Source organism: Rhea pennata, chromosome Z (assembly GCF_028389875.1).
Source record: "Rhea pennata isolate bPtePen1 chromosome Z, bPtePen1.pri, whole genome shotgun sequence".
NCBI lineage: Eukaryota > Metazoa > Chordata > Aves > Rheiformes > Rheidae > Rhea > Rhea pennata.
In genome coordinates, this window is record NC_084702.1 from 72,937,844 (window position 1) to 72,964,438 (window position 26,595).

Sequence of the window (26,595 nt, forward strand, 5' to 3'; positions counted from 1 at the left end):
CCAGACTGTGTGTGACTAAATTTTTGGCCATCACAGACATTTGGATGAATTCATTTTGATTAGTTCTAGTTGGGACTTTGGGGAAACATGAAAACCCAACTGCGATTCTTTTCCTCCCCTTCTCCATGTCACTCTTGAGCTCTTCCCCTTGTCCATCCTCAACTACCGTGCTCATGCGTGCGTGTGAATATACATACAGACACTTCTGTTGCTAAGCATTAATCCATGGGTCCAGGTGGAGGTCAAAAGCATTTATATACTAATTGTTTTTTACCGAATTACTACTTTTCTCTGTGCAGCATAATATTGGAAAATGCTGCTATTTTCTCAGTGGCAGCATTTTAATACTTGTTCTGTCTTCAGTGAGTTGCTTTGCCTTTTCTGCTATCTAGTACAAATTTAGTGTAAATTAAATGACCAGTTCATTTTTTGCGCTCCATAGGCTGCAGCAAGTAATAAACAGATTATGTAATCTCCTAATCATGAACTCAGCCAAAAAATGTCATAAAACTCTGCAGTATGCAGCACCTCACAATGATTTTTGTAGCCTGTGGAAACCATTTATTACGAATACTGTTTGCTATGTTTTTTTCCGTTTGAATTGTCATCATCCTCCATTTGCAGGAAAGGGAAAGACTTTTCTTGCTAGATCTTCCACTTTGAATCTGTATTTTTTGCTTCTGCTTGTGGTTGTTAATTTTACTTTTTGGTTGTCACTTTCTTTCATTCATTAAATTAGAGGACTGATATAAAAATCAGATATTAGAGACAGGTAAAGAACTTCTCTACATTTTCCTCTCCCACCTCCTCTCCTCTGGACTTCTTCCGAATTTCCAGATTTATTTTTTTGATACTTGTTCTAATCCTTGCATGATTGTGACCAAACCTTCATCTTCCCTTCCTTGCTTTCCACTGCAGGGTTTTTCCTTCCAAATCTCCTGTTAATATTTTTGCCTAGCCTAAACAGCATGAAAGTTGGCTTCTGTTGCTTCTCATGGAAGACTTGTCAGAAAACATTTCTTACATTCAATTATTATTTCCTGTTCTAACATGTCACACCCACTTCTAGTATCCTATATAACTATTGTCTCTTCTCTGGAGTTTACTTTTTAGTGTTTGCGTACTATGATCTTCTTCCTCTTAAGTGTTTGTCTTTTAACAAGGTCACTGGTGTTTTCGATGGTTGTCTGTCATTAATGCGTTTTCAATTTTGTAATGTTAGTACTTTGAAAGAGCATGATCAAGCATTCTTTTTAACAGACTCAGTGATATGCTTTGCATTGTATTTCATATTTTTAGAGGTAATTTTTCAGTTTTCACGGTGCTGTCATTGATACCACGTGTATCTCAGCCAGTCTTCCTTTGTGGAATGCATCGAAGAGAATTGGTTTGAAGAAAATGGTAGATGTCGTCTCAAAGTTACGTTGGGGCAACTTCCTAAGATCTTACTGTATTGAGAATGGTTAGAAAAGAGTTTGTGTGCCTCCGTGTGTAAGAGGAAACTGGTCTGGGATTCTTCTGAAAGGCTTCTTGTTTAGCTCTCCCTTACAGGTGATCCTCTGCCCAGGGAAACTAATTCTGTTAATTCTGTTCTATGTATATTGTTGTTTTCAGTTACAAATATGACTTGCTTAGCATATTAAGTATATATTCAACTGAACTGATTTGAAACGGGATTGACCTCATTCTACTGGTATTGAGTGTTCTTGACTCTTTGATGAAAGCTGAGAGCACTTAGCTCCTCAGCTTCTTCAGAAAGAGCTCTGAAGTCAGGCATGTATTTTATATGGCTAGCAAAAACTCTCTCTGGCTGAGTTTTCTTTTTTCCTTGTAATTTGAGCTAAGCCAGATCAAACTGCACTGAATTATGATTTTTAAGCGGCAACTGTATTTTCAGACACAAGATAAGCAAGCTTTTGAAAATAAGCTGATAGGAGTCTGAGATGCAGTACTGTATAGTTGGGATTCATCTGAGAGAAGTATTGCAACATGCATTGATGAAGAAGTGTAATGAGAATAGTTTCTGAAAAAGAATTGCAAATTCCTGTCTCCTGAAAAGGACGGAGGAGAGAATCCTAGGCTCTCCTGTTGCAGCACTGTTAATACTAGCAGAGAAATCCACATACTAATTTCTGGGTCATCATTTCCTACAGTGCTCTTGCTAAGTGCCTTAATAGAACAGTGTTTGTAAAAGGATACACTTCTAAATGCTTTGGGAATCTAGAGAGAGTAAGAAGGGGGAAAAGGCGGGCGTTTTAGCCACCTACAGTTCTGGCACCCTGTCTGCTTGTTTAATTACTGCAATGCATTTGACACACTTCAAAACTTTTTAGTTAAAATCGTTGTGTTGCTTATATGGAATGATATCTTTGATCAATTCAGAGGAGAAAATATAAGTCATTTTCATTTTGGCTTGATTGCTGTAATACAGCTGTTGGTTATTTTTCTTTTTAACGCTTCGCCCTTGCCCAAGGTGCTTTAACAGGGGAGGAAGAATAGATCAAAATAATAATTTTTCTTCTCCTAGCATTAAGATATGAGTTTTTAAATGACTAAAGCCAATTTATGGCAGTATAGATTCATTGCAGATGTACTCAAAATCTATTCTATTGATTGACGACGCTGTTCTATTGACAAGTCTGTTCCAAAGGAGAACGTGGGATAATAGGTTGAAGATTCATAAATACATTTTATTTAAAGAAAACTGTATTTTGGTGTGTTTAATATATTTGTAGTAGAGAAAAGACTCTGAAAGTTACCTTCAAAAGTTGACCTGAAGAAGACTTCCATAACTGAGCTCGAGCCTTATGGGAACAGAAGGTTTTGGCACTGCTCCAGTTCCAGAGAGATTCCATTGCTGGAAAAACACAAAGGAGGAAATACATTTCTGTGGGTTTTGCAATCTCAGTGTCTAAAAACAAGTGGAACTTTAGTTTCAAATTCACTTATGAGACTTGTGTGCTCCTTTGGAACATCAGTTGCATGAGGTGTTTTTTCTAAAAATACATATTTTCTAGCTCTTTTTTAAAAAGCAATGAAGGAATGGAAGATGATGCATCTGTTCAAGTTCTTTGAATTTACATATTGATTTTTGTAGACTTACTTAGTAAAGACTTCTAAAGTAAGTTAAATTCTCTGAATTCACATAACAGTTCCTATTAAGGCATATGAACTCATAAAATGCACAAGGAATAAATAGACTAATAGATTCCCTCTGTTGCATCATACTAGTAGTTTACTGAATAGGTGGTTCTTTCTCTTCTCATGAGGCAAAAAAAAAATTATATTAGATTTCACATTGAGGTTCTTTATTTTCTATATAAATTTTACTTTCTGAAACATAATATCTCCAAGCAAAACCTGAATTTGGAGTGGGGGCATGTTCTGCGCATAGGAGTTACAATGTAGAAGCAGGAAAAGCTTAAATTTGCTTTTATGGTCAATGTATGGAAAAAGATAAAAGGCATCTTCCAAATTAAATGTGTTTGAGATTTGTCTCAAGTTTTTTGAAACAGCTTGCTGCTTCTGAGGGTAAAGCCTTCCCTCACTGGATCTTGTGTGGCTTGACCTGGTATCCTAGCTAGCTAGGTTAAATTGGCTCCGGGATCTTCCTTCTGTATTGGTGGGGCTGTATGTGATGTCTAAGGGCTTGGGACAGGACTAAGAATCAAGAGTTGTTTCAAGGTTGCTTTGAAGGTGGGAGAAATCTACAGAAAAGTCTGCAGAAGCTGTGAAATTGCTTCAGGAAGCAGAAGGCAAAACTGTTGCTCTGTTTCTTACTCTTTCCTCCTTCATTCAGTAATAGCCACTGTTTGGTCAAAAATTTGACCCAGTGACATTAAATGACTTGTGTAGGATCCTACCTGCAGTGTAGTAAGACTGCAGGTAGCTGTCCTATAACTGTACTGGAAAACTGTAAACTGTACTGGAAACTGTAGCTAGTTCTCCAGAGTCACAAGCCACTGTTCTGTGGTTTAGAGGTTTTTTTATATCTTTTTCTCTTCAATTATCTGAAACAGCCAATATTTGCAAGGCCCTGGGGTCTCAGCGTGGCAGCACTCTTCTCCGGGGGTGGTTTGCAGGCCGTTTCTGGGTAGTGATAATGCAGTCGGTGAATATGGGAACTGAGCAGTTCCTTGTGGCAGCGGGGGGGCTGTGGAGCGGCACAGCGCTGGAGACTAGCTGCCCAGCTAGTCTGATGTTCGATCTGACTCACGCAGTTCTGACGTTCTTGAACGAAGTGTTGAGCGCTGTTATTCTGAACTTGTCCAAGATTTAGGTCACCAGAGCAATGGATCTGCAGCTCTTTTGAAGGGATTGGCTACAGATGCAGGCCTGACAGATAACAGAATTTAGATGCAACAACTGCAGAGAAATGAACCTATTTCAGGGGCTTTTTACTAGGAAGAATAACATTGAATAACGCTGGATGATGCTGAAAGGCTCATGAAAAAAGGCTTTCAGTTCGGCTAAGACAGGCTGGATGCACTTAGGTATAAACAAAATACCTAGCTCAAAAATCACTTGAGAGATAGAATAGCTTCAAAAATGGTAAGAACTTTGTGTCAGGATCAGGGTATTCACAACACAAAGTTCTTAACGTTATTGGAGCATGCATTTTGGTAGATGCATATGTGCATCATGGTAGGAAGCCAGATAGCAAATACGTAGCACAGTCAGTCAGAATATATCTTGCGTAAAAGCCAAGGTGAGTACATGTTAAATTCTAGCTGCTAAACTGGCCCTGGCTAGACAAAACTTGCCTATGTTATGCTATTTTGTTGGCTTATTAGAGATAGACTGAAAGTAACCAGATGGAGGATTCTGATACCAAGTTGAGTTTAAGGCAAGAGCAATCAAGGGACCTGAAAGGTAAAATTTAAAGGAAAAGTCCAATCCCAGTCTCTTCCCAAAGAAGCCGTTTTCCATGCGACCTATGAGAATCCTGCAAACCTCCTTAAGCCTCTCACTCTTTTAAGTAGGCTGTGCCAGGAGAAAACTTTTCTCTTCTTTGTGTTCAGGGGAAAATAGAGAATTCAGGTTGGAATTGAGCTCTCCAAGAGATAGCATAGCTTCACAGCATTATTAAGCCCTTGCACCCCTTTTCTAGCATTTATCGTAACCTCATTTACTTTCCACCCCACTCTGAAATGAGGGCTGTTGTTTTGGTGCTAAAAGCAATAATGACCGTTACTTTACGTGTTTGACTTGGGCGCTGCTCTGAGTAGAGTACGAGGAGGTGCTGTGTTTCTCCATTCTAAGAATTGAATTCAGATGTTGATATCGATGCAGCTGAACATGTAAATTTCAGTACGAAATATGAGACTCCTAGAGTTCTAATTAGTTGCTTTTGATGAATTGAAATAAATTCATATTCTCTTATTAAAAGCCCAGAGAAGAAACTGAAATGCAACTCTCTATGCATGAGTCTTTTTTAAAATGAAGGCTAAGAAAATCCCAATTGATACATATAAGATATAGCTTTTTAATTTATTGCTCAAGCATATGCAGAAAAGGCATTAATTTTCAGTAATATAAAATTCTTAATGTGTAGTGCCTGGAGCTATGGTTTTGAACCTAAATTGCATGTATTTACTAAGCAATATAGCTCTGCAACATGGAAAATGGAAGTGCATTTCAAATTTGCGTGCAGCAATTGCTATTACTAAAACCAGTCGTAATTTATAAGTAAGAAAAATAAAGCTTCAGATGGCAGATGAAGAGACCCCTTTATTGACTCCATATGCTGGACTACATGAGGTATGTTCCTGAAAATAGGAAGCAAGTGCCGTATTTTAAGGAATTTCAGAAGTCAAGCATCAAAGGGTAATAGAGTTGACCTCTAATTTCAGAAATCACAAGCTAACATTTGAGAATATTTTACTTCCAAACTTTACTTAAAGCTTTGCTTAGCAATCAGTTTTATAACAGTAAGGATTCAGGGGCTGGCAGGTGCATTGGTTATACTATTATACTGCAAACTTTCTCTTTAACAGCAGATAGCAATGGCCTCTTAAGTGTGAAGTGCTGATACTTCAGATTTCCTACAGGTATGGTGGGACTTGCCTTCTGTCACTGGTTTCACAAGAACATTTGAGTCCTCTGCTCTTCCTTAGAGTAAAGGATGATGTAGCTGGTGGCTTCTGTTTCTAATGTGAGAGTTTTTTCATTCTTCATAGTTTACTGCCTGCTGAAAGTTGAACTAGTTTAACTGGCAGTTTTCTGTTCGCCTCTTTCCTAGAGTATCCGTTATCCGTTGCTGCGGTGTGTTATCTAAAGGCTGAGTCTTGAAATTCTCAGTGGGTAGTTCTCTGCATGTGTACTGCTCGGCTTACAAAGGTGTTAAGGAAATACAAGGTTTTGAAAGTATAGTTAGCGTAGAATTGATTCCACTCTGTGCTCCCTCTACCCGAAACATAAAGTAGGGCTGCTACATAAGAAAGAAATATTATCTTTTCCAAAATGATGGAACTTCATTTTCTGTACAGATTTGTGTCAGTGTTTCCCATTAGATTAGAAACTCCAACATAGATGGTAAACTGTGGCTTACACTCTGCTTGCTGTCTGTATGTCTGTCTCTCTTAGAATCAATCACAGAAAAAGTTTTGGGAGCATGGTAAAGACTGCCAAAAAGATACATGGACGCAGATGAGGAGCAGTTTGTACGTACAGAGTGCTTACTAGCAAACTACATGTCCACTTTCATAACAAAAATGCATTTATATACAAATGCATACTTTGTAACAAATGCATTTTCTGTAAATCAATTTTCTTTAAATTATTCATAAATATCCCTACCTGCTTTCTGACTATAGGATATGTCAGTCTATTAACATATAATGTGTGTAAATTTGTACAAAAGCGACTTTTCTTTTTAACCAGCTAGAGTCTGGAGATGACAGTTTTAAAGATGATGCTCAGAAACACATTTCAGGTGATTAAGGCTTCTATTTCAAGAAGTAAAGCATATAGGTTTAAGAGCAAATGCAAGATTAGATTTCTGGGTAGATTTAATATCTTTTGTTAGACTGCAGTGATATGCTTGGGAAAACTAATACAGTTTTGGGCAGCCAAACCCTTTTTGAGGTCCGGAAACAGGAACAGCAGACTTCAAAGCTAAATACAACTTGAAAGCAATTACAGTTTGGTTAACATATGATTTTTAGGTGTTTGTGTCTCAAACTATAAAATCCTAGATTAGCCTAGAATTACTCAGCAACTCATTTACTTTAACTCTTGAATAAATCTCATACATAGCATTTAGAGTTGTTTTTATGTCATTCTGCTGTACAGTTACAGATATCCAGACTACTGTGTTTAATTGTTAGCTGTTTGCTGTCATATATGCTGTTATTTAAAAGCTAGAATGTTGTTTATAACCACACTTGCATTTGTTCAGATTTGGAGGAAAGGGACTTTCTTCCACAGTACGGGGTGATTATTGGCAAAGCTAAAAGGTTTACTCTTTTCTGAATTTATTCCTTTGTCAAATGGCATACTTGTGTACAGGGAAACTATTTGGACAATTCAAATGAACTTAAAATACTACTGATACATTAAGATCTTAAATTGGACAAAGGAAAATAAGAGGAGGCACAATTTTCATACTTATTTCTCCCCTACCTTCCCACTGAGGAAATGAGCTGCCATTTCTGCTGTACTGTGACAAGATCTGGACAGGATATGTCCAGAAGACTATATGGGAACTAGCATACAGGCAGGTGGTGGAATTGTTTGAGCTGTAGTCCTAGCTATACTGTCAAATTTAATGGTGTGTGTTCAGTGTCATCGCAGGCAATAGTGAGGAGGAACAGAAGTATATGGAGCACCATGTTTTTTGACTCTTCAAGAAATTGATTCCCTATATTTATATATTACACTGGTGCAAAAGCACTCAATTTGCTGATATAGGAGTGATGCTAAGAATACACTACAGTTTAGCACTGATTACCCAAAGGTGAATAAAAGACAGTAGAAATGGAATCAGAAGAATTTCTGGTAGATTTTTTTTTCCTAGCAGTGTTATAGTGTGAGCAATGTTAGTGTAGCTGATTCAATTCTTCTTTGCATAAAAAGCTCCTGTTGTCTTGAGTCTGGATTGCAGCAGAGATTTTTTTAAGTGACTGAATATTAGCATTCAGATTGATAGCTAGAATTATTCTCAATTTATGAATGATTTTTTAAATATAAAAATTATTCATATTTTTCCTAACTCTTCAGTTCTGCTAACCCAGTGTAGCCCTTCTGTAATGGCCTTCCATAGGTTCAGACCTACGTGGGAGCAATGAGATTTTTGCTCTTCTGTTATTTGGGCCACTTTAGCATTGAATTTTTGAATGTATATGTTGGATTCCCTGGACTTGAACAATCAGATTGTGACTGATTTGAGGAAGTCCCTTACATTTATTGGCTTCAGTGTCTTCATGTGTAGAACAAGAATAAAAATAATTTGTTACTGCAAGGAATGGTAAGGTATAGTGTTCATAAACACTTCTAAAGATTACAAGCTCTTTCAAAGAGCTTAGTATTTCTGCTGGTTTCATGTTAGGAAGAAAATCATGTATTCGAGTGTGTGGGGAGGGGTTTCAATCATGAGATGTCAAGTTTTATTTTTGTAATGATTTATGCAGTTGTTAATCAGCAGCCGACTCCTGAGAGGAAACTTCAGGGGGACCTTGTATTTAGGAAGAAACCTACTTCCAGTCTTTTTCTCTCCAATTATATCTTTCTTCCTTTTGTTCTTTTGTTCTCTATTATGAAGGACATTTGCATGAAAACAAGATTTCAGTTTCTTAAGAGTTCATCTGCTCCTGCTGCTTATTCCCCACCCGGCCGTAATCTGCGGTTTGTGACATCTCAATTGGTGGCTGTGCAAATGATTACGATGTCAAAGACAGGATTATGGCTTCAGGTGAGAAACAAACAGCAGGAACAGGTGAGCTCAGGAGAAAGGCACATCCGATTTTTTTTTTCCTAACCCTTTTTAATGCTAAAAACACGAGAGAAATGCAGGTGCTATACTATGCATGCTTGTATAAAATACCCGGTGTATAAGCAAAAAGTGTCGTACTAGTGAGTAGCATGACAAATGTGTTCTTTAAATTGCCTTGAACTGTTCTTATTCTCTAGTTTCACCTGTAGAACAATAGAGTAATATCCAATTACACTGTGATTAGGATATAGTTATTTGTTTTTTTACCGTGTCACACCGCTTGTAAGAGATTGTACCATATCCCTCTGTTCTAACATGGCTCTCTTATATTTTTAATCAAATCGCATAATTAAGCTAAAAAAGGTCAGACCCAAACTGTGGGCTATAAATGTGGTAGCTGGGGTCCCTGGTGTGAGTGTATATTGGAAGCAGATTGTGTTCTTCTTCTTGAGGTTTTTTCCTTCAATTTAACATTACGCTCCATTTTCGTTCCTGGGGAGCCCCACCCTCCGCTGCCCCTGAAAGCAGTTTCCATAAAGGGTTTTTGCAGGGTGTCTCCTTTAGAAATTTTTCACCTGCAATTGGCGCCTAATGACCATAACTAGTTTGTATAGCTCTGCAGTCTTCTGCTACTATGCACTGAATAGTGGGAGAAAGCTGTTTGCTTAAGTAGCTTTGCAAGTATGAGAATTATAATGCAAGGAGTGTGTGTCTTAGTTATAGTACTGGATGACGCAACTGAAAACTGAGATTATTTCTTTGAGTTAGTAGTGTATTCTGGAGATATCACTTGAGAGAAACCACATCCAAGTAATCAGCCTGGAGGCATCTTTTGAATTTGTTATGGTGAAGGTTGCCACTTCTACTGGATAATCCTAAAGTCATAAAGTTGAAAATTGTGTTATAAAATCATTTTTTCCCATTGTACATCGTTTCATGAATGCCTACTTGTAGGTAGAGCAAGGATTTCTTTTGAGGCATTGAAATGGTATTTTTTTTGTGTAGTTTGGGAAGTGAAAGAGAAGAATTTGCAATATCCTTTATACATATACTACTGTCCTGTGTCAGGACGAAGTGAAAATAAGAGGGAAGAGAGGAATTAATGTCAGTCAGTCAGACATTGAAAGTTATCCGATCTACAAGTTTGATATTTGAAGCACTTCCAGCTTCAGAGAAACCATGGGGAGTGGGTTTTCTTTTTTCTTTTTAATAGATTTGAAGTAGTTATCTTCAAGAACCCAGTAATTAAAATTAGAAAGTTGGTAACATTTTTATTGCAGGCAATTTTATTGGTGAGATTAACATTAGATAATCTTATCATAAAACAACCAGGCACCCTATGATGATCTGACACATCAAAAGCTGCACAGAGCTCCTGGTCCCCCAAGGGCTGTGATTGTTTTATGGTTTTATCTCATGATAGCCATGCTTCCAATTTTGCCCTTTTCCAAGAGTTTCATACAGTACACATTCCTCCCCTGTAAATTTGTAATTTAACACTACGTGAGGAAATGGCAAATCAGTATGGAACTATTAATCTTATCTCATATCATGAAACAGACACTGATCCAAGAGATTTGATTTCTTTGCTTCTGGTCATTATCCAGACTGGAAGCTGGGCTTGGGCATTTGTATCATCAACATTCATCAGAAAGCAAAAGATTTCAAAAACAATGTGAAATTCTGTAATCAATCTAGTTTAGTATTTCATACCAAAAAATATAATGTAGGACTGAACTCCTTTTACTGGACACTTAGCGATGAGCTGCAGTATTAAAGCCCTCACTTCTACCCTGAGTCTACAGTCTCTTTTCCCAGTCATTAAAAACATAATAAAAGAATGTCAGGCATGAGGACTTTAAATAATTGTAGTGATTTTAATGAGTTCAGTCACATTCATCGTAGGTTTGTCTTTCTTCATAAGTATTTCTGAGATGGAGCTTGCACTCAGACTCCCTGCTGCCAAGCTGCTTTTGCATCTTTGGAGAAGAATGGAGACTGGCTCCTGTTCAGTCCTGCAGAACTGAGTCTGTTTTAGCTTGAACTACTCTGGAAATAGCCAGCTGCATCACCTCCCCTTCAATGAATATCTTGTGAACAGGAAATTCAGTTTTAATTTGTATTACAATTTAGCTAATTAAAGAGAACCCTTTTTAAATGCCTGACTGAGCCAATGTGTTTTGGCTTTCTTCTTTCTTTACTCTTGACCCTTCTTCCTTTCTGTTCACTCAGTTCTTCTGAATACTTGCAACTTGTTATCTCCTCCTGTCTCATCAAGTTTATGACACTCAAAAAGATGCGGTCATTTAATACGTAACTATGGGAAGGCTCTGAACCTTTTTTTAGCTTCTCCAGTAAGACAGAACTTTCTACCCTACAACAATAATTGGATATAAAACCTTTTACTATTTAAAAATCCCAAGGGATTTTATAGATGTGGAAACTCTTGGTGAGAATTTCTTCTGTGCTGAAGTGGATGGTTCAACTCTGTTCCTGGAGGATCTGAATTTTACAGTTGACCTAATTCTGCTCCATTCTTTGAATCCTGAATCCAAGAAGGAGAGCTGAAGTGCAGCTTCTTATTCTTCAGAATAAGAAATCCTTTATCTTGGTAATCCAAATACATTTATTAAACAACTGTATCCAAAGTAGTGGCCTGGGAACCCAGATAGAGATATCTTTCACTGTATATTTTAATTTCATCATTGGAACTTCCAAAATTCATGCTTTTGCATCATGGGCTCCATGTGTGCAGACTATTGTACTGATTAATGTCTATATTAACTTCACAAATGGGGAGTAAGACATACTAAAATACAACACACAAGCGCAGAATGGTTGAGGTTGGAAGGGACCTCTGGAGATCATCTAGTCCAACCCCCTGCTTAAGCAGAGTCACCTAGAGCATGTTAGACAGGATCGCATCCAGGCGGGTTTTGAATATCTCCAGAGAAGGAGACTCCACAATCTCTCTGGGCAACTTGTTCCAGTGCTCTTGTCACCCTCGCAGGAGAGAATTTTTTTTCCTTATATTCAGGTGGAACTGCCTGAGTTTCAGTTCGTGCCCATTGCCTCTTGTCCTGTCAGTAGGCACCACTGAAAAGAGTCTGGCCCCATCCCTTTGACACCCTTCCATAATCTCCTATAACCTTCTGCAATTTTCCCTGGTGGTTTTATGTAGCAGGCATATCCTGTCCAAAATCCTACATTAATTTTCCTCAGGCTGAGACCAAATTTTTGAAAATGGACAACTTGTTTGTTACCAGACATAGTGTACTGGTGGCAAGAAATGCAAAAGAGATGTAACACAAAGCTCAGGTACAGAACCGGTGCTCTGAGATTAGCACATCCCAGAGGTTATTGAAAACATGGTTCTGTCTTGAATGAAAGTCTACACATCCACTCTAAGTGGGGGAGACTGGACTGTGAAGGGGCTCAGAGTTGGACACTATACTCCCACACCCTTAAATTGGAAGCAGGACATAGTGTATTGCTATCTATTCAGACACTTTAAACGTATATAATTCTTCGGCATATTTTTCCATGTCTGTGACCAAGGCTCAGGGGTTTTTTTCAAGGATTTCTCTTTTAAGCTGTTGTAAGTGCTGCTGATGCTTGTGAACTTTTCCACACTAAACCCTCTGTATTAGATATCTGTATGTAGTTTAATTTGGTCTGTCTGTCTGGACTGCTGTGTCTCAGAATGAAGGAGATTCCCTCGCAAGGTCACAGCTGCCTTGGAGTGGTGGAGGGCCTTTCAATTTATGCTTGGTCATGCCCTTTTAACTTAATGTTCTCCTTCACACAAGCTGTTAGTGATGGATGTCCATTCAGACAACCTAATGGCCTATAGTAACTACAGAAGAGCCTTTATATCAGTATTCTGCAGCTGAGACCCATCAGGATGGACTGTCAAACTGTTCTACACCGCATCTAAGACCATTTTATGCGAATAATAACTGTGATGATACCATTGCTAAACTTTATGGCATCAAGCAGGACTATAAAAGATCATTTCCATGGGTCAAGAGGAAGTTGATCTTTGTAGCTTGATGTATCAGAGGTCATTTTGCTCTGTCAACTGTCTATCTGCAAATACTAAACGTGCTGTAGAATGACCTCAGCTGTTAGAGAATCTCAGACATAAGGAGAAGGTCTGCTGGTTTGTCCTGAGTGTCGTTTCAAGTATGTTGAGAGTATTTTGAAGTCGGCATCTCCATTGTGGGCTTCAAAAAGAGATGACTGGCTTATGCCAGGGAATGAGATTGCTATTTACTCCATGCGTGCTTCTCTTCCTTGATTCAACTTTCCCTGTAATCTTTCATCAGTTAATTTAGATATCTGTTTGAGATATTACATGTCTGCCAAATAAAAAACATTTCATTTCTCACTGAAATCACAACCTGTATTCTAAGAGGACCTTGAATTTTTATGTTCAGGGAAGCAGGCCTCCAGACTTGAGTGAGGTAGTTTGACTCTCTTGCTCAGAGGGCTCGGGGGCACCTGTCCAGTGTGGAGACAGTCAAGTACAGTAACAGGTTATGAGATGTCATGCTGTGAATACACTTAGGGGGAGATTCTGCAGCAATTAGTCTATTCTGCACAAAGCTTCCAGCTACATACATTCTCAACCAAAAACATCCCCCTCTTTGCCATTTGCAGAGGGCCATTTGTGCTTCTGTACACTTCCTACGCAACTGTAAACTAAAATGTCGACTTCTGATAAGAAATGGAATTCTTGTGAATTCAAGAGTGCCTGACAGATGTCTCATTAAACAGGTATATAAGCTAACCATGGAAAGACTGAAGCAGGAGCTGGAATTACAAATCTGTACGTAATGTCTGCTCATGATGGAGCTTTGCTGCCATTGGGAAAAGACTCTCAGCCTTTTAAATTCCGTCGTAGTTTACTCTGCTCTAACACTGTACATTTCAGTGTGTCCAGAATATACATATTTCCTTGGTTTCTTTCAGTAATATTTTTGTAAAATAAAAATAGTCTGTACTCCCATTTCTATGTACTCCAGCAAGATAATTTGTAATTTCCCCTCTTCTTTAATTTAGTAAGTTGTTTCTCATAACTTAGAGGCATTGGCATGCCAACAACTTTCTGCAGGTCGACTGCTCTGGGACGGCTGTTTTAGCTCTTAGCTCCATTCCTAGTGGAAGAAACACAAGCTGCCTCTTACATACCATCTTGTGTTTACTGTAGGATGGTGTGGGGTAAAAGCATGCAAGCTGTTATCTCAGAGCAGATGAGACAGTGAGCAGTCAGTGTCTAAGCCTTTAGACTTAACTGCTCTCTAATGTATGACATCCGCATTTTTTTGAAATAGAGAGAAGCCAAGTGCCATGGTTCTGACTTGACTTTTCTCAAGGACTTTGTTAGTTTTCTGCTATCAAGACTGTTTAACACACAATCACAGGGCTACATACTGTTCTGCCTTGCACTAGCTTTTGGCCAGTTAATTTAACGCTATGTGCTAGTCAGATTTTGATGAGCTAGCCTTGTTCCAGTCTTTATTCTGAAGTGCAACATCGTTGCAAAATAAAAATTCTTTGTAAGCAGCTTTAATTTTTTTCTTATGTGAAACTTGTTCTTTGACAAGATGAAATGAGTCAGTCTGTCTTTAATGGGATTGCATTGAAATGGCTGCTTACATGCAACTCTTGTTGTCATTCCTTGGCATGATCGTTACTTGAGGGGCAGATTAGAGGTCAATCAGCTGGAGCCACGGGGGTGCCCACAGCTAGCCTCGGGATACTCCCTACAAATGTAAGATCAAAAGGGCAGGCACATGAAAATTACTGTTTACTTTTTATGAATTATTTCCCAGAGATGGGATCATTAGCAGAATCTAAATGCCGGCTGGCTCTATTGCAAGGGCACTCCTGATAGAATGCATTCACTTGGGCACTACTTTCCCTCCTTTTAAAGTCAAAGGAGTCTCTGTTTTTGCTTTTGTGGGATTTCTGTATTATTTAAATAACTTTCTGCTTTTATATTTTTCCCAAAAATACTGTCCCTGGGCGTGCTTTAATTCTTAAAAAACTTCCATTTTTTTCTTTGTTTTTGCAGCAAAGGTATTTCTAGGCTGATGTCTGTATCCAAGGGAATCTGTAGGAGATACCTTTTGAAGAAAGTAAAACTTTTTGGCAATCTTTCTGAGTGAACACTGACTGTCACTTAATTCATCACTGGTCAATGGATACCACAGTTATCCCTACTGTAAATACAAGAAGAAGGTGATATTGGCTGTCATGGTGAGGTACACGTGGCAAATGCTGAAGTCTCAGTGTGTCTGCTCCTGCAGTAATCTTCACACATCAAACTCTACACGTTCTTACCCACATAAGCTTCTGGCTTCCGTTTGATCACAGTAATCAGGGCTATTTAGAAGGGTCACAGTATATTTGCCCTTTTGTCTTGTGTCTGTAGCTATGAAAGCATGACTTTGGAGCAAATGTTGATTGAATTCTTAAGAGACTGGAAATAGATGAGAGCATGTGTAGCCCCTAATATGCCAAACTTGCGATTCTAAGCAGAAGGCTGCTTGCTTTTTAAAATAACTCTGCAAAAGTTACCTTGAAGGACCAAATGCATGATGTTGTTACTCTTTAATGAAAACCAATATGAACTTTCTTCTTATCATCCAGCATGTTACCACTCTTAATGTGAAATAATCATATGCTACCCAGAGTAGGAATGAAACTAAATTTGGCTAGTAAACAAAATGAAAGCCCTTATAGCTATTTTTGTACGTTCTTAAAATGTGTGTTGTGAGATGAGGCAGTTGTCTTCCCTCCTCCCTACTCCCCCATTTTTCTTACAAAGTTAAAAAAAATAAATGCTCCCTGTAGCATACCTCTCGCCCTCAAAGCCTGAGGAACAGATATTTAATGTTAAGTTCTTTTTATCTAAATTCTTTTGCTCCTTAATCTGTCTAGGCAATTTGGAGAGGTATGTTTTTATTTACTTGGCTTGATGTTTTCCTAACATCATTGCTTTTTCAGCATTCATCTTGAATCATCATTCTTCTAGCAGTAGCTAGAAAGCTTCTTGCTAATGTTTAAGAGGATAAACTGAATGTTTTTCTTTCCATCTTTTTTTCTGGCTGTTGCACAGAGTTCAGGATATTTTGGAATCTGTGCCAAGTAGTGAGAGTGCAAAGGAAACCTGTCTGTGGATCAGTGGGGTCATTGGGTCCCTGGGACTGCAAGGGGCCATCTGCAGGAGCAGGTCTGGAATTTAGCATAGCAATATTCAGAAAGCTGAGATACAGATTCTGTAGAAATGAGCCACACTGCCCTGCGTTATGCTTTTGCTGCTGCTGTAGCTTTCCACTGCCTGGTACTGTACGAGACAGTTGGGGCTCAACACAGTCTAGGCTTGTACAGACCTGCATCAATGTCAAGAGTTTTCCTCCCAGTTCTGCTATATGTTTTGGACTTTCTAGGCTAGGTCAGCAGTAGATAAGGTGTCTGTCTACTTCCTTTTAGTCATGAAACTATGCTCATAGGCTCATGAGATGTCTGAGAGCCTCCTGGAACTGATTCAGAGGTGGGATGTGGCATATGTGCTATGCATTTGTCAGCGATACTTTGTTCTGAGGCAGAATCCAATGTCTAAATTTTCTTCAGTAAATGTTTGTCAAATAATTTAAAATATTTCTTAACCAAGAGATTCTATAAAAAGCTGATTTAGCTTGTTCTTGAATGAGATTTTCCATGCTGTTCATCTCTGTTGTCTTTGTTGTTGATATCTTCTTGCCTTTCTTGTAGTAATCATGGAAAACAATGGTTTTAAGATATATTTTATTACATATCCGTTTTGGAGGCCATTAAGTCCACTTTCTCTTATAGAATATATAGTCTGTTCCTTAAACGTTTCCTCTATACTTGTGCATCTTGAAGCTGATACCCGAAATTTGAATGGATTTTTAGCAGAGGTCTGCTCAGAGCAGTCAGAGTAGAATTGTGGAGGTCCTTTCTCTACACTAGGGCTAAGAAGTGTGAGGTATACCCCTCAACTGGTAACAGTTAAATTAACATTTCTATTTCTCTATGTATAGCCTTATCTTTACAGACAGGTGTATATGGTTTTGGAAGAGGGGCTATTTTTGACTATACTGTAGGAGAGCCTGGAGGTAATGAATTGTATGTAGTAAATCTTGCTTACTCTATAATTTCCACCACATCTCAAATTAGGGGCCTAAATTAGGGTTAGTGTCAGGCTTGCTCTTTTGGTATGTCCTAATTTTGTTTTAAAAGCACATAGCTAAGGACTTTAATATGTTTTAGATTCAGTGCTTGTAAGTTACACTAAAATCCCTAAGGGAGCCAAAATAACTTATTAAAACCTTGCAAATGTTTTTGACTGCTGCATTCTATTATTTTCTATTCCGGTGGTAGCATACAGCCTCTGCTGCTGATGGGCGGAGGAACGCAAACCTCCAGGGCCCATTAGACTTAACTTGTTTACTGCATTGATATCTATATGTTAAATGACAAGAGAGTTCAGGTTATTGAATAATTTAAAATTCAGCTCTAATTGGTGTCATATGACCTGGAAAAGGCCATGGATGACGCCAGGAGCATGCTGTGAAATTCTTATAAATAATTCATAAATTAGATCATTCATTTGCCTGGATGTCTTGTTAAATGCAGAAGTTTGTAAGTAATAACTGATGATATAACACCTGTAAGTATTTAGTTCATATGCTGGAAGGTAATCTACCTTGATGATCTTCTAGCAAAACCTGCCAGAGTATGAGAGTTAATTGCACTAGGGAGAATGCACTACATTTATTTGGGATGGGGCTTTGGCAAGGCGTACTGTGCAGATGTTGCATTACGCATTCTCTATCAGCTAGACAACCATTCTGTGTATGCCCATGTTAAAAATGCAGCTCATCGCTCTTCTGCCCTTATTTCACATGAACTCCAAATGCACTGGGAAATGGTAGTGACCTGCTCTGCTCACAAATAGTATAGTTTTTGAAATATTTATCTAGGTCTTGAACTACTGATTCCTCAGTAAAATAAAGGGCAGAAGTAAAAAATTGAAGTCAGAAGATTGTGATTTTTCGTTTTTATAATGTTGGCAGCACATTGAATGTTAACAGTTAGACCTGATGCTGTCAAGATTAGTATATTTTTCTGTAGTGCAAACAGATCCGGTATAGTTTTGTTTCTGAAAGCAAACATGTTTGCTTAATTTTAGTAGTCAGCCATTGCATTGCTATGTGTATCTAGCATTTTGGCTTAACAGGATTCTGCTTACAGTGACTTCCAAGACTGAACGACCGGACATCTTTAACTCTCGGTACTCATTTTACCTCAGTTTTCTAGGTACGCTCTATTATTGATGACTGCCTTATCAGGCAGCATAAAACCAGTTTGCTGATTTGAAATGAAAGTGTTTTTTAGAGAATATCCACTTGTGTAGCTAGTGAGAAGGGTGGCATATTTATGAGTGCTAGATATATACTTAAAGCTGAGTGCCAGCAAATGCTCACATGCTACTCTGAATACAGGTTTTTTGTGCACCTGGCATCCCAGTTCAAACCTTCGTAACAAAGAGAAGGAAAAAAAGTGAAGGCAACACAAACAGAGGAGGTGTTCCTCTGCTGTCAGCTAGCAACTATAGATTTACCTTTTTGTGATGTGTTCCTATTTTTATTTACATTTTTTTTTTTTGCTGCACCTGTTCAGGATATGGAGTTCAGTGGATTTTTACAGAAAAAATATGAGCTTATGACTGTCATTTGCATGTTCTTTCTCTGAATTAATATTGCTTGTTTTATTCAGGGGAATGTGGCAATCATAGCTGTACATAATTCCTGCAGAAAATGGTGCTTTATTTCTTGCTTGAAAAATGGTCGGCTAGCCTTCTGAGTTCTCTACTGTATTTATCTTAGCTCCTGATGGAGACAGTTGCTGAACTACTATGTAGGCACTTTGTAATGAGTGATAATAGATTTCTTAGGGTAAAGTTTTTAATAAAAGATTATATTCTTAATATTTGGTAGACTTGAGTAGATACTAATTTACTTTAAAAATCTTTACCTTTTTACATTCTTCTTGGTAGATTCTTATGAACTCTTGGAAAGTATTTCAGATGCTCTTACTGTTTGGAATAGATGGTTCTTAAAATAGAATTTCTGTTGCCCAGATCGCCCGCTCAAGCTGGATCACTAATACCTGCCCTTGATGCTCTTCAGGGCACCTCTGTGTAATTATAGTGTCTCATGTATCTGTTCAGAAACTTGTGCTTCATCTATAAGTATACTCTACCTATGTTTCTCTTCTGGTTGCTGCTTCTGTTCATTCCTGGCTTCCTTTAGGCTCCCTACTCTGATCTGTACAACGGAGTAGTCTTGAACTTGCACGAGTCCTCGTTCTGTTGCTCCCTCACTAAAAGAAAGACCAAAACTGAAAATCCAGGTAAGAGAACTGCACACAAGATGCTATCAACAGCAGTTGACAGTAAACTACTGCTGTTTTAGTTCATTGCTGCTTTTTCTGTATTCAAATTCAAGAAATGTAAAGCTTGGTGCCATGGGTTAAACTGTGACAATATTAATGTCTGTAGGAATTTTGCTATTTGCTTTAGTGACACAGTTTCTACCCATGTGTGAGCTGGCCATTGCTTTTGTTCTCAGAGTGCAAGACTTCTTGAGTTAATGCTTTTGGGCTGCTGTTTACGCCTTTTTTGTACATGCAGAGCTACCAGTGCAATCTGTCAGGACCTTGCCTGTGTTGAGTTTGTAGGATCTGATCTGATCTGCAGTAGTTCAGCCACAGTCCCCTGCAGTATGAAGCCATGTACGCTGGCATCAGTCTGCAGATAGCTCTCCTCTAGCAGTGCTGTGTATTAATGCTGCAGAGCAACATGTAAGTCGTGGTTAAGAAGAATTTGCGGACATTGTAAAGCCACTTGTATAAAAATGCGGCACTGTTTATAGGGAGTTTTAAGGACCAAATATGTGTTTAGACTTTTTTCTGACTCTCTCAGCAGAAATTACTGGTGTTGTGGTAGATTCCACCAACCTCCCCACGTCTTTCTTTTTCAATCTTTCTAAAAATTGTTTGAGCTATTTTTTGATATCTACTTTTTACTGTGCAAGTCTTTCACGTTTGACCAAGTCATATTAACTCCATATGTTGCAAGGAGCAATCAGAATTTGTTTGTTTGTTTAAGCCTCTGTTAAAGGAAGTTGTATCTTTAAATACCGTACAGCAAGCGCGGAAGAGCTCCACGGAGGGGAAAGCACAGCTGTTCAATCATGGTCCGTCACGGTTTCCATGCGTCCCGCAGGCAGCATCTTTCTCAAGCTCTTCTTATAAAAGTGCCTAATTCCTTATGCTTATGAGTCCTTAGACTCTCAGTAGTAGATGAGTCTCGGTTTTGGGGATTTTTTTTCCTCTTTTCCCTCTCACCTGGCCTACATCTTACAGGTTTGTCAAGGCATGCTCTAGTCTCACGTGATCCTGACTGTAAATGTCAGTCCATTTTCCTGTACTCTCTACCTCCGGTTGTAGTTTTCAATTAGACCTTTAACAGAAAACATAAATAACTTAGGAAGATGTTGGCTCCCTTCTGACTGCCAATGATTCTTTGGATTTCTTTGGGGTTAGACCCTGCAAGAGATAAATGCATATGAAATTGGAACTCAGTATTGTACCTGATAGGACCTCCTTCATCTAAAGGAATATAAAAAACCCCAAAGCCCTTGTCTTCCTTGACATTAACGAGAATTTCCCTCCCTGCAAACATACTGTAACTGTATGTGTTATATGTGAAATAGCATTAAAGTTTCTCTGCCTTGTAGTGAAGTATTTAAATGGCAGTGCCATTTCTGAGACCATCAGGGCAGATTTAGTGGTAGTCAAGCTCAACAAATGGTAACTGGTACCTCTCTTTTAGGGCCTTCAGGGGCTCCTAATATGGTCTTAGCCATGAAGTTAATTTACAGTTTGGACCTTTATTCTTAAATCTGCTTCTGGTGATTATTTTCTACCATCTTTGTTCAAGTACTTAGATTTCTTAACATTCTCATGTCTCTACAGTCAACAAAACAAATAACTAAAATAACCTCCCTTCAGTTATTCTATTTTTTGACATTTTTTTTTCTTGTCTGTTTCTGTTTATGGGCTGGAGCAAAATTAAATATATTCTTTCTTTAGACCACCCTAAGCTCTCAGCTCTAACAGGATCTCCTACCATCATCTTTCTCCAGCATTTGGGAAACTAGCCTCCTTGAAACTTTTTTGTTTTGTTCCTCATAACAGTATTTTTGCAAAAGCAGGTAAGGTAGGATATGAAGGGTGGAATGTAACCATGGGATTCTCTTACTTTTTCTGCTGCTGATCATCTGTGTGTGTTGTCTAGTTTAGATTACAAGATCTTTGTAACCTTTACTTGTCCAGAAATATTGCAGAAAAGGATGGCACACTACAAATAATAAATAATAAAACTCTGTCTTTTTGGCAGCATGTTGCATTTCTGCTCAGTTGCCCTGCCAGCCCCTCTGACTTTAAAATATTTTAATGTCCTGCACTTTTCACCCAGTCCGTGCACCAGACTTTCCTCAGACATTTAGCACTGACATTAATGCAAATTCTTCCAACTCATTGGGCCCTTTGGGCAAAACATAACATCCATTGCTTTCAGTCACATGGTAGAGAGGATGTTTTTGTATTCACAAATCTTGAAGTAATAAAATATCAGTATTCAGGTGCTAATCTATATTAATTCACATTCTGTGAAGTCTACAAGAAACTTGTAATTGGGTGTCTTGAAGGGCAGCAGAGTATATTTGATATTTTGTTTATTTATAAAAATGTATTTAAATAATACATACAAACACTGCATGGATTTGGATTACATCTCTCTTCTAATCCTTGCTGAGTGCTTGCTTGCATTCTTAAGTTCTAGGGTTTTGGGGCTTCCTGAATGTCTTCTACTGTATGTGTACAATACCTGATCTAATATAAGCATTGCGAGAGCACAAATAATATTTTTCTGCCCATTAATGGTCAGTGCTGCTAAGATAGTTTAGTTGTCTTTAAGAAACAATTCTCTCAAAAGTCTCAAAGGCTGCAAGAGTTTAAATTCAATGTTATTGAAATTAATGCACAGATCTAGAAACAGGGAAGTGAGTGCCTGAATCACTGCTGTTCTGATGTGCATAACAACTCAAATGCTTAACTGTCTAGATGAACCATAGTGCAAAGATACTCGAAGATGTAAGTAGGATTTTATATCTGTTACATATCCACAAGTATAACAAAACCACTAAAATTTGCTTGCTGCATTGACAAATGTGAATTACAGTTACTTGCTTTCTTTGGAATTTTATCAGAGTGTAATCACTTGCCCAGCTTAATTGAAAAATCACTTACGTTTATAGCTGAATTTAAACATGTTTTGTATTTAAATGACAGCTTTTGATGTACAACCATTTTTTACAGAAAGTAGTTCGTTTTTATCTGTGTTTCTGTAAAGATATTTCAAAAACTCTCATCAAATTTCCAGCGGTAAGTAATATCCCATTCAGTGCAAGGTGAAATGTTTTACATCAAATCTCCTGCTGTGTAATGGCCAATCAAAGAGTATTTATAGTGGCTGAATGGATTTTTTGGCTCAGTATTCAAAATTAAACATTTTCAAACATTAACATTTAATGTTTTTTGCTACTCTTCAAGTTGATTTTATGTAACCCTAGATGCTCACAACTACTTGATACTCTGAAGCAACTCATTTTATGCTGAGGATCCTGCAGGCAGTAGTTTTACATTTATTGCGCTTGTGTAGATGGAATGAAATGTAGATTTGATAGCAGACTCGTGTCTGTCTTTTGATAAACATATTCTCAAGTTGGGCTGTATGTCCATCAGCATGATGCAGCAAGTCTAATTCTGAAAGAACATGTTTACCCCTGAAATTCATGAGCAGGGATGTATGTTTTTTAACCCACAAGAAATTGTTTCTCTTCTTGCAGGTATCCTGTAAGAAGAGCTCATGCCAACAACTGTCTTTGGAGCTCGATGGTTCCTACTTAGGTGTGAGAGGACCTCAAACTTTTTATAAGAACAGTAGTGCATCAAAGGCTGGAAGCCCGGGCCGTGTTGCATTGTCCCAGCCTTGCAGAAATAATCGTGATTATGGGACTGAAATCCATCACAACCATCGAGAGCATCTCAAGGAATGTCCAATGGAAAATGGCCTGCACCGAAAGTGTAATAATATGATTTCCTCAAGCAAGCAGAGGAGCCCTCACCATATAAAACCAGCTCAGCAGATGGAACAGAAAGGAAATGAATTGCAGAGTGTGTGCCATCAGCAAATGAGTCACTGTTGTGCCTTTAGGCACGTAGGAAGCCCAGGTAGCATGCAAGAGAGCCACCATGTCAGCCAGGTACTTAGAAGACATTCTGGACCAGTTCATGAAATCTGTGATTACTCTAGGCTCTCACGAGTTTCTGGGCTAAATGACAGCATGGATGCTGGGTCTAAAGAAACAGAGGAAGCTAAAAGGCTATCTGAAGAAAGAAGGCAGCAGCTTCTTCTGCAGAAAATGGAGCTAGAAATTGAAAAGGAGCGTCTCCAACATTTGTTGGCTAAGCAAGAAGCAAAACTACTTCTAAAACAACAGCAACTGCATCAGTCCCGCATGGATTATAACAGGTGATTTTTGAGATTGATAGTAGTTTAAAAAAATGTAAAACTTCTAATAAAGCTGTAGACATTGGCAGTAGTTAAAATAGGAGAATGGAACAGAAATTCATTCTAATAATGATTTAGAGGAGAGGATACTTTTTAGTATATTAGAATGTACTGTTGGGAAACAGCAGGACAACTGTGGAAAGCAGCAGAGGAAAACAGTATGTGGTGGAAAAAATGGTAACAGAAAAGCAGTGCTAAAAGACTAGGTAAGAAAAGAAGAGAAGTAGAAAAAAATGAGAGACTAATATTAGTGCAGGCACTTTTTTAAGGAATACGGACATTAGACAAGCACTGTGAGCATGGATGATGGAGACGTGGCATTTCCTCTCCTTTTCTTTGAGAGGTCAGTTCTGAAGTGGTGCACGTTTCTGTGAGGGCCTGGGAGAACTGTGTTTTACAGAAACAGGTTGTTCTGTATAGAAAAAGAAGGGACCCCTGTGAAGCATCTTTGCTGTTACATTTGTGCAAGAGAATGCCAAGACTGAGGCACAACAGACTTAAAACAAGGAGGGGGAAAGGCAGTAGCCATAGAAATACAGACTGTGGCTTGAAAGGCTGTCAGGCTTCTTGCAGAAGTTGAGAAACAGCTTCTTGGAAATGTAAATGATGACTGGTGATAGAGAGGAACTGATTTATTGTGTCACGTTACGTAGGCTGGAAAGGAAGAGTGAAAGGGAGTACGTTAAAGCTGCAGAAGGAAAAATTGTGTTAGCCAGTGTAACTCAACTGAGTACAAGGGTTTCAACATTAGGAAGGGGAAGCAAAGGGGAAAATATAGCAGTCTTTTAGAAGAAGCAGTAGGAGGTTTTCAAAAGAATGCTGATTTAGATACTATTTTAATATGGTAACTGCTTACAGCATCCCACAAGAGTCTGCATTACGTGACCCACTTCGTACATGCACATACTATAACCACCACGGAGGCATATCTGTCGCTTTTGCTTCTTGATCCCAGCCTTCTGGTTCCTTTCCAAATTCCAAAATAGAATGTTGAAATTGGAGTGGTCTTTAATTTGTCGTGTTGGGCTGTGTCTCACACAGGAAAGAGTGAGTTTATTTAGCGTTTAAAATGCCTGTTCTATCAGAGATGATCACAATTGCGTGTGTTGAAAATGGCTGAGGTCGCAAACAAAGGATTATGACTTCAGCTGATAAATAAGCAGGAACAGATGGATTCTTAATCATCAAATACCTTAATTCTATGCATGTGTCCCTTTAATGAAAAACAAGTAGAATATGAAGGACATACAGGCTGAGCTGCTTTTTTTATTTATTTTTATTTTATAGATAATTTTCAGCTGTCTGTGAGGCATCATCTGCCCCCCAAAAAGGGGGCATTAAGTATCTCTGTAATGACATTCCTATTAATGTCATTGTGCCTATTTTAGCTAGCTTTTTTGCTGAAAAACTGCATATTTTAAAGAGCTGCAGTTACTTTAAAAAATGCTTTGAAAGGAAATCATGTGATCACTCTGAGAGCTCAAAGTACGCTTGTGACCTCTTTCCAGAGGTGTGAGTAACTGCATGTTGGCCATGTTCTTTCCAAGAAAATCAACTAAAATATAATGTGCTTGCTCTTAAAAAAAAATCTTTTTAGAAATAGATGTTTGATATTTACAGGTGGATCTCTTAAACATCAGAGTTCTGTTTCAGTTCTAGCCAAAGGATAATTTTATGTCCTGCCGGCAATAAAAATTTGTTTAGTTAAGCTCAAATACCTTTTGCTTCCCTGTCAGGAGGCTTTAACCTGTGCATCTCTTATCATCATGACAGTTAAAAACAAAACCACAAAAAGAGAACAACAAAAATACACTTTCCAAAACTAAGACTGTTTATTTTTGCATGTCCTTTTGCATGGATAGAGTGCTGTTTAAGGTCCAGTATGGGTTACTGAAAGTATTGTCATTGAAACACAAGAAAGAAGTCTGACCATTTGCACTTATTGGCTATTAACTTTTCTATTTTAGCAAGAATATGAATTTATCCTTTTTTGGCCACAGTGCATCATAACTGCATTGTAATTCCCTACATTTCCCCATTTAACCTCAAGTGAGCGTAGAACTTTGGTTGCTGTTTCTCTGCCTGTGACATAACTACTCAGCTGTCAAAAAAAGTGGTATGTGTGCAGGGAAAGGAGCAGTTCAGTGACTCCTACTGATGTCAACCTACCAGAATAAATAAGAATTCTAGAAATGGCAAAATAGTCTTTCTTATTAATGAGGATGCATCTAGATGAGTCCTGGAAACAGGATTTTTATGCAGATAAAAAGATTTTATTGTCTTCACTGGAGAAAAAGAAAGAAAAAGATGTAGTTATCCTTTAAAATGGAGTATCCTCTGTAGGCCCATAGTTTCAGGAGGCAGACCCATCTCCTACGTTTTGTGCAGCTTTCATGATGCCTTTGAGCTCAGGTACTGCTGGAGCTGTAAGCTGAGCCAAACAGGAATGTTTGTTATTGGATGCTGTGACAATGTACTCAAGGAGCAGCTCTTTTGAAACTAGTAAATTAAATTCTTCTAATCTTTTTTCCTAATGGTAACCCTCAGAAGCAAGGCATTTGAGCACAAGTCACCTTTCCAAAAGACAAGTACTTCTGAAAACATGAGAACAGTTGTGAAAGTTTCTGCATTTAACATGATTAAATGCCCTGTATCTGGCCAAACAACTTACCAATTCATGGTGAGTTCCCAGTATGATGATTTCATCAGCTGCAAAACCAGTTAACTCTGCTTTTCCAGGTTGAGAGGCCAAGTACCTAGTTCAGAAGATGTTCCCATTGGTGAAGCACAGGGAGAACTTGGTCTAATGATGAATGGCACCAACATGGGACTAAGGTAATGTCTCTCTTCACTTTTAAGTATTTCACTTTGTCAGTGTATCATCTTGACTCTCAGTCAAATATTGGTTGCCCAGTCTATGTGTGTGTTTGCT

The 26,595-nt window shown here is 38.3% G+C and overlaps 1 protein-coding gene across 5 annotated transcripts in view; it reads left to right on the forward strand.

The window, feature by feature from the left end:
* Window positions 1–26,595, forward strand: part of KIAA1328 (KIAA1328 ortholog) — a 169,288-nt gene that overhangs the window by 89,802 nt on the left and 52,891 nt on the right. For all 5 annotated transcript variants that reach the window (XM_062600282.1, XM_062600281.1, XM_062600284.1 and 2 more), the window contains 2 exons: window positions 22,939–23,624; window positions 26,403–26,498. In XM_062600282.1, the coding sequence (XP_062456266.1) occupies window positions 22,939–23,624; window positions 26,403–26,498 (782 nt within the window). The remainder of the gene's footprint in view (window positions 1–22,938; window positions 23,625–26,402; window positions 26,499–26,595) is intronic.